This window comes from Myotis lucifugus, unplaced genomic scaffold (assembly GCF_000147115.1).
Source record: "Myotis lucifugus unplaced genomic scaffold, Myoluc2.0 scaffold_857, whole genome shotgun sequence".
NCBI lineage: Eukaryota > Metazoa > Chordata > Mammalia > Chiroptera > Vespertilionidae > Myotis > Myotis lucifugus.
The window spans coordinates 27041-35732 of NW_005871905.1; the positions used below are offsets into that span (position 1 = coordinate 27041).

At 60.3% G+C, this 8692-nt stretch overlaps 1 protein-coding gene across 1 annotated transcript in view; it reads right to left on the reverse strand.

Annotated features, from left to right (window-relative positions):
- The window catches only part of LOC102428043 (calcium/calmodulin-dependent protein kinase type II subunit delta-like), a 139170-nt gene that overhangs the window by 26866 nt on the left and 103612 nt on the right, over positions 1–8692 (reverse strand). Inside the window, 2 exon segments of the mRNA XM_014448543.2 lie at positions 2912–2984; positions 5782–5847. Of these exon segments, the coding sequence (XP_014304029.2) occupies positions 2912–2984; positions 5782–5847 (139 nt within the window).

Consider the following 8692-nt stretch of genomic DNA (forward strand, 5'->3'; position numbering starts at 1 on the left):
GCTGCTTGTGCTGGCACTGCCTTTCCTAGACGGAAGGCTCCTGCCACCCCTCAGCTCTGCACCACACCCTGCAGCCCCCTGAGCCGCAGCAGTGCTCCCCGCACCCCACTCACGCCCAGCTGGGCCTCTGATGATGGACAGCAACACTCGGGCTTCTAACGGACGTGGATGACCGAGCTGTGCTCACACGTAGGCATGGTCCCTGAACGAGCACAGGAACCAGGGCCTGAGAATAGTCAGGGCAACGTTCGGTGTAGAGCCAGGTAGGAGGAACCCAGCTGCCCCCTTCCCCTTCTCAGGTGCGGGCGAGACGCCAGGACAAGCAGTGGCCAGGGCTGTGGCAAGTCCAGGAACACGCGGGGACCGGGGCCGAGTGGGCCTACAGGGGAGCAGTCTGGCAGAAGCAGGAGTGAGCTCCCCGAAGCTCACCCCGTCCTCTAACGGCAGAGGAGGACGGAGCAGACACTCCCCCAGAAGAGCCGCGCGGGCGATGCTGCACCTCACCGCCTGGCGGGAAGCGGCCCCGTGCGGCAGCACGCCTTCCCGAGGTCCCGGCCTGAGTTTCTAATCAGCGACTTCAGCTCGCAGGTCAGAGAGCAGCTTAGCGCACAGCTCACATGCGGGCCCGCCGCCAGCGCCGATGCACGCTCCCGCCCGCAAAGGGCTCAGCTGAGCTTGGACACGGACACACATCCACGTCACGACCCAGAAAATGCAGGACGAAGGTCCTGGGAGAGAAGCGACACTCCCATCCTTGGCCCTCGGCTTTCCACACACGGAGGAAGATTTCAAATGGTCCGTTTGTCACACAGAGCGGCCGACCCCATCGCATAAAAACGTGCCCGTCCTGTAGGTCTGCTTGGCAATCAGCAGCTCTGAGTTCTGACAAGGAACGGAAGGGCTCTGTCTGCGCACGGTGTGGAAGGAATAAGCACCAGAAAAATGAATCTTCAAAGGAACGTGCTGCCCCCTTATCCCGACGGGGAGGGGACCTGCGAAGGGCTAGCGGACGCGCAGTCCGAGCGCCGTCCGAAGGAAACACCACTGACCACGCCTGTGCTTTCGACACTGAATGCTCTCAGATGCAAACTGAGGTGAAAGGAAGATTCCGGAAACGAAGGCAACGTTTTGCTTACAAATCTCACCCTCAAGTAACGCGCTGTGGATCTTTAGAGACGTATTCTTCCAGACACACACTAGAGAGGTCTGCCCATGAGAAACCCCAGGGGCCCACCGGACACACAGCCGCTCGAGCCGCTGCCCCGCTGCCAACGCCTGGCCAGGCCGAGGTCTCAAACGAAGACCTGCTGCCCACACGGCGCTCACACGCAGATGCTCCTGCCCACGTCTCCCTTCATTTCCGTTTCTCGGCCGCCTCCTCTGAACGGCACAGGCACAGGCGGGAAGCCAAGGCCTCTCCTTCGCTCACGTCCCGAATCCACGTTCCTCGTCGTCCGTGGCACGAGGGGCTGAGTGGCGTCCTAGAGTGTCCGGATGTGCGTGTGCTCCGTCCACCCTGCTTGGTCAGCACATCTGTGTGACCTTCACCTACTGGAAGGGCCTGCCGGGTCCCCGGGAGGCACGTACGAAGGAACCAGGACGCCTGGCGTCCTCCGCCTTCCTGGGCTGGCGTCCCTCACGGGCCACAACCTACCAGTGACTCTGCCTGCGGCTCTGGAACCTGGGGAACCGCCCACTCGCTATAGGGGCCCCATGGCCTGGCTGCGGGGTCTGACCCTTGTCCGCAGACGAGTTCAGAACGAGGGAGCCATCGTGCTGCTCGCCGCCACTGGAGACACGGAACCGAAGTCTCAGCGGGCGAGGACCGTGTTTCGTCCCGAGTGCGAATGAGCCCACGCTCTCCAATGGATCTGTCGCAGACGGCACTGTAGTCAACAGTCCGGGCACCACACCCCTTCGTGCCCCCTGGCCCAAGCGGCCTGAGTGCAGTGACTGTGCGCCAACAGCAGGGGCAGCGCGGTCCCCACACACTCAGGAGCCGGCCCTGCCTGGCAGACAGCCGGCGTGCCACCTTCCCGGATGCACAGACACGTTGCTCCGGCACAGTGCCACTGCCTCGGACAAGCAGGGTCCTGCCAGACATGTGCCCAACGGGGGGGCCCGCATGTTCTAGAAGAACCACCTTAAAGATGCTTCCTTTAATCCAGGAATTAGGTTAGAACACAAACAAAATCTTCCAGCTGTCGTGTGCCCCCCCAAGTGGTTCCCCATTCTTCCCATTTCCTAGTCCCGTGTGGACACAGGGCACATGGGGTGACTCTCGGACACCGATGTGTTCTGAAGAAGCCTGCCCTGCCTGCCCGGGGACCCCTCCCCCGAGGGCTGAGGGCCTGGGGGAGCCACGTGCCGCCAGCTTCCCCACCACGGCCTCTGGGGCTCAGGACAGAGGTGGTGTGCAGTCCGAGGATGGCACACGTCACAGGCCTCCGCCTCCAGGCAAGCGCTGGGTTAGGAAAAGCACTCCCTGGTGCAGCCCCGCCCCTGGTGAAAAGCCTCCCCTGGTGCGGCCCCGCCCCCTGGTGAAAAGCCTCCCCTGGTGCGGCCCCGCCCCCTGGTGAAAAGCCTCCCCTGGTGCGGCCCCGCCCGCTGGTGAAAAGCCTCCCCTGGTGCGGCCCCGCCCCCTGGTGAAAATCCTCCCCTGGTGCGGCCCCGCCCCGGTGTACTGCCTGAACCAGAGCAGGCACGTCCTGCACTGTCGCTGCGATGCCCTGGTGCCCCGTGGCTGTGAGGCCGGTCACTGTGACAAGCAGCTGGGAGGACAGAGCATCACTAACAACGGTCAGTGTGGGTGGAAAGCTGGGAGCAATGAGGGAACCAGGTTAAGTGCCTGCCCGTGGCTCTTCCACGGAAACATCACACGCTCCTTCAACCAGACGTGGGCTGCACTGACCTTCAGGTCCCTGTGCACGATGCCGTTGAGGTGGCAGTGGCTCACGCTCTCCAGGATCTGCTGGATGCAGTGACTGCGGAGACACAAGGCAGAGGGGGCTGGGGACCGGGTGCCGGTGGCAGTGCAGTCCCAGCACACACACAATCACACTCTCTCCCAATTCCCAACCTTCCACGGGAACTGAACGCTGCCGAGTAAAGGTACTGGTGATTCTGGTCCCAGCACGGACTCTGTGGCACGTTCAGGCAAAACCACTTGAGCTGCTTCGTTTGTCCCCGCGGCAAATGTGATCACGCTACCCAGAAGGGAAGGTTTCCGGGAGGAGAACGTGTACCCGCTCCCATCGTGTCCCGGGAAACTCTTCAGGGACCAAGCGTGTGGGGGTCTCTCGCACACCTGACCTGTGCCCGCCTGGTCACCACGGCACCGGGGAAGCAGGGGAAGTAGCAGGTGAGAGGGTCGGACCTGAGGCACAGCTACCGTCTGACTCGGCAGCGCTGCTCCGGCGCGACATGTCGGAGGAACACTAACGGGGTCCCCAGGAGAAGAACTGAAAGTCCGCCCACAACGTGGACCCCGTGGCAGTCGGTCCGCTTCTGGGGAAGGGCTAGGAGCTGAGGGGCGAACGGTACAGCGGGAGCCCCTGGAGCAGGGGATGTTAAAGGCGTTTCCACACCGGTTTGCTGTCCCCTCCGGAGATGCACCAGCCGTGCCCCCTCTCGGGCCCTGCTCCCTGCTGGCCAACGCCGTTCAGGTAGAGGGACCCCCACTGCGGCTCTCCATCCCTGTCACCGGACAGTGACGTGGGCCACCACCCAGCAGCGTCCGAGCTCAGGCCCACACCACGGCCAGAGGAAGCGAGCGCTCAGTGAGGACGCGCTCCACCACCAGGGTACGGAGCAGCGCGCCATGGGGAGCCGGTGGACAGCGACCGCCTGGTGTACCCAGGGCAGTGCGACACGCGGTCAGGGCTGGGTGCTGCAGAGACCCCGGGCCCTCAGGCGGCCACCAGCACCAGGGCTCGTCTGAGGGCTGGCAGAGCTTCCCGAATCCTGGGGCTTGTTTCCTTCTATATAACGCTCCCTTTACACTGCTTCCTGGGAAATTCACTTTCTCTTCTCAAACTACGGGACAGGTTCCAGCCTGAGGAGTCACAGGAGGAAGGAAGGAGACAGCACCCACACCGCAGGCCTTCGCCGTGTTCCCTGGGGAGCAGGCGGGACCCGAGCTTCCTGACCAGCCAACGCCTGCAAACGGTTTGTAGAACGACTGACGCTCGTGGCTCAGAAGAGAGTGTTGCCTCCTGTGTGTGTGGGGCTCCCCTGAACGTGTCCGTGAGCTCCAACGCCAGGGAGCACGCGCACGGTGACCCGCCACGGGGCTGCCGTCACCCTGGGCCCTTCGATGGTGACACAATCTTTATTTAACTTCACCGGCAGTTTTTGATCGTACATTGGCTGCTCACCTAGCATGTGAGCACTCGAGTGAGCCCCCAGCTTGCTGGCCACCCTGAGCCCCGCCCTCCCCAGCGCAGGTTCTCCCGGCTGCGCAGGAGCCGCAGGGGCCTCGCACAGGGTGTGGGTCCGGGAGCCGCTAGCAAGTCACTCAGCAGGGCAGACATGACACGGAGCTTTCCCGCTGACTCTGGCAGTGGAAACCCCGTGAAAAAGCAGAGCCAGCCATGCCAGGTGAGCCCACAGAAAGCCATGAGCAGTGGTGCTAAGGTGCAGGCGTGCGCAGGGACCAGGGAGCTGCGCAGCCCGCTGCTCAGGAGACGGGCCACTGAGGCCGGCCCAGCCCGACGGCACAGGCGGCGTTCACACGCTCATAGGGCACCCACCCTCCTGGCCGGGCTGCTGGCGGGAGTGCCAGCTGCGGCCACGCCCAGGGTGCCGGGCGAGGGGCCTGTGATCCACCGGCCTAAGCAAGCAGCTGCTGCTCACGGCGTCACCTCTGGGCAGCCTGGCACTTTCAAGTGAGACAAAATGGGAGCCACTTTCAACTTCTGTACAAATCTGTCAGTGACGAGATCGGAAAGGCCTCAGTACCCTCTGGAATTCCTGAACAGGTGTTTCCAGATGCGGTCCCAGGGCTGTAAGGGCTCCCAGCTGACCAGGACCGGCCTCCGGGTGACTCTGGGCTGCTCCAAGGCCATGAGGCCGGTGCTCGTACCTGCTGCCCATCATAGCCCCTGGCCCCTGAGATGTGGCCGGTGCGACCCAAGAACTGAGCTTTTAATTTTACTTAATTTTAATGAAATGTAACAGAAGTCCAAGAGTCGTAAGTGACTAGGCACACTGGGAGCCGGGACTGGAGACCAGTGGGTGTCAATCTTCCATCTCTCACATCTGCTAAAAAAGTGTATTTCTTTAGCAGAAGCCATTCTAGTGAGGCTTTAAAAAATAAAATGTCTTGCCGAAACTGGTTTGGCTCAGTGGATAGAGCGTCGGCCTGTGGACTGAAAGGTCCCAGGTTCGATTCCGATCAAGGGCATGTACCTGGGTTGCGGGCACATCCCCGGTGGGAGATGTGCAGGAGGCAGCTGATCGATGTTTCTCTCTCATCGATGTTTCTAACTCTCTATCTCTCTCCCTTCCTCTCTGTAAAAAAATCAATAAAATATATTTTAAAAAAATAAAATAAAATGTCTTAATCAGTAAAGAACATAAAAACAAAATGCACACTCTAACTACAGATACTAGATAAAAATAAAGTTTAGACCAGACTCGAAGGTTTTTTTCCCAGGGAGTCGTCTTGGAAATCCCGCAGAGAAAACCACCAGTGAGGGGATGTCCTCACGGAGTCCGGATGGAGGTGAGTCCAGGCCGCACGGGCGCTGCGGAGCGGGAGGTGCAGTGGCACTCACTCACCTGGCGTCGGCCTCGCTGTAGTACTCTCTCGCCACGATGTCCTCAAACAGTTCCCCGCCCGTCACTCTGTGAGAGAGGAAACATTAGGTGGCTATGGATCTACACCACACTCATGAGAATTTTGTGTTATTTGAAAATTACTATAAAAAAGCGTTTCAAAACTGTAAGCATTGCCATTTCCTAGCGGTCGGTCTACATAACCTACATGTTCCTCTCCTGCCTACGCCTGTGTCACCAGACCCTGAGGACACCAGGCTTCACACCATCAGTCACTCAGGACTCATCTACGGGAAGCGCTGCTGGAGACTCCGATGCAGCTCCCCCATAGTGAGTGTGGGGGTGGGAGAGTGTCGGGCTGTTGTCTCAGCGCCGGAGGACGGCCTGTCAAGGCGGCAGAGGGATGCGCAGCCAGCCTGCCTGAGGGCTCCTCGCCGTCTGGGATGGACATGCCTGTGGCCAGAGGTGGCCTTGCAAGATCAGAGCCGGCTGGGAGCTGGGCCGTGCCGACGGCCGGTTCTCTCAGGCCCCGGGTTTGCCAGGGATCGAAGACAGCTTCAGGCCATGTCCCAGGAGGCGGTGGTGGTGACGGGCCAGGAGTGGGCCTGCGCCCCCTGCGAGGACTCCCCTCATCCCCAGCTGGACTCCGTTCCTCAGAGAGCTCACCCACACCCTGGGCTCCGGGCTCCCGACAGGACGGGGTTGGGGGGTAGGGGGGGCGGGGGAACCTGGAGGCGCTGCTTCTCCAGGGCCCACAGGCGACTGGTTTGGGCTAGAATCCTCCAAAATCTCTGGCTTGGGTTTCTTTCTTTCCCCTAAAACAGCATGGTTTTAAATTTCAAAGTTATAGTGTAATAGGGAATTTTAAAGCTATGGAGGTGCACCAAGCTCTCGACACCGATATCACCCTCTGGCATAGATGTACTTCACGCGAATCCGTTTAGCTCGCTCATCTGTGAACACAGACACTTCCCTCCGCGCAAAGACACAAAGAAAACACACTGTCCTCACCCAGTGGGTGGAGCGACAGGCACATTAGGCCACTGGGACTTCCTTCCACAGGAGTCGGGGCCCTGCCTCCTGTCGGAAGCCTTTCCAGTTGAAATAAGCCACGGAAGTCCACGTGTGCGCGCCCTCAGACACTCACCTCTTTCTTAGGTAGAACTGCTGGGCTGAGCGCAGCCACATTTGAAATTTGGGGCAAACCTCCACGTTGCCAAGGGGCCACCTCATCACATGGCGGCTCCTGGCGCCCACCCAGTGCGGGTCCCCTGGGGAGAAGCCCCTCCCACCTGGGTGAATTCCTGCCGCCAGGCCGTGGGCCCTGCTCAGCACTGAGCAGCCGCTCCCCGACTGTGACCCGGAGGAGTCCTGGGTCATGACCGCTGTCCCAGGCTGCCCCCTCTGTCCACCCTTCCCGTGGCGAGGACACGGAGCTGTGCGAGCTGCCCTGTGACGGCGCTCTCGGTGCGCTCAGCATGACTGACAGCCGCCAGGGGAACAGAGGTTGGCAATAAAGCGTCCAGGTGTGAACTGAAGGGAATACATTTGCATTAAGGAAAGATTTCAAATCAGTATCATACCTTGTTCTGAATAAAAATACAGAGAACCGTACATTTTTAGAGCTTTCATCCAAAATGTAATTTATGTCAACGGCCTGATTTAGCCGGAGAGACCGCGGAGGGAATCGGGGTCCCACACACAGGCGCACGTCACAACCAGCACAGTGAACCCCCGTCATAGACCCCGCGTCAGAGCCGGAGGCCCGCTTCCCCACCGTGCACAGGCGTGCAGGCTGACTTCCGGCCAGACACTGCCCCACCCACACCGAGCCATCACTAGGTGCCCCACCCACACCGAGCCATCACTAGGTGCCCCCCACCCCACGCTGCGGGGGGCAAACTCCCAGGAATGGGCTTTCCTGCTGAGGTCGGAGGAAAACCGCAGGACTCTTGGCCCGATCGCTGACCTGATCAATGTCGAACATGCGCTCACAAATGCGGACACTGTGCATGAGAACATGAAGCCAGCCGTCCGCTCACCACGATGGATGTGAGAATTCCAGAAGGTTCCTAGCCCCTTCCGCCAGGAAACCCTCCATCAACAGCACAGGGCGTGACCCACAGGTGGGAGCCTCACTGCTCCAGGTCAGAACAACCAGGCTTCGCACAGCAGCTCTGGCAGCTCCACAAGCCACGGGACGGCCTCCCTCCCTCCGGCGGGCGCCTCTCTGGCTGTCAGTCCTCTCTGGGCCATCTGTCTGTCTGTGTCTCAGTCTTCTCTGCGCCACCTGTCTGTCTGTCAGTCCTCTCTGGGCCATCTGTGTCTCAGTCTTCTCTGGGCCATCTGTCTGTCTGTCTGTCTCAGTCCTCTCTGGGCTGTCTGTGTCAGTCCTCTCTGGCCATCTGTCTGTCTTTGTCTCAGTCTTCTCAGGGCCATCTGTCTGTCTGTCTCAGTCTTCTCTGGGCTATCTGTCTGTCTGTCTGTCTCAGTCCTCTCTGGGCTGTGTCAGTCCTCTCTGGCCATCTGTCTGTCTGTGTCTCAGTCTTCTCTGGGCCGTCTGTCTGTCTGTGTCAGTCCTCTCTGGGCCGTCTGTCTGTCTGTGTCAGTCCTCTCTGGGCCGTCTGTCTGTCTGTCTGTGTCAGTCCTCTCTGGCCATCTGTCTGTCTGTGTCAGTCCTCTCTGGCCGTCTGTCTGTCAGTCCTCTCTGGCCGTTTGTCTGTCTGTGTCAGTCCTCTCTGGCCATCCGTCTGTCTGTGTCAGTCCTCTCTGGCCATCTGTCTGTCTGTGTCAGTCCTCTCTGGGCCGTCTGTCTGTCTGCGTCAGTCCTATATGGCAATCTGTCTGTCTGTGTATCAGTCTTTTCTGGGCCGTCTGTCTGAAGGGTCAGTCCTATGAGGACCGTCTGTCTAAA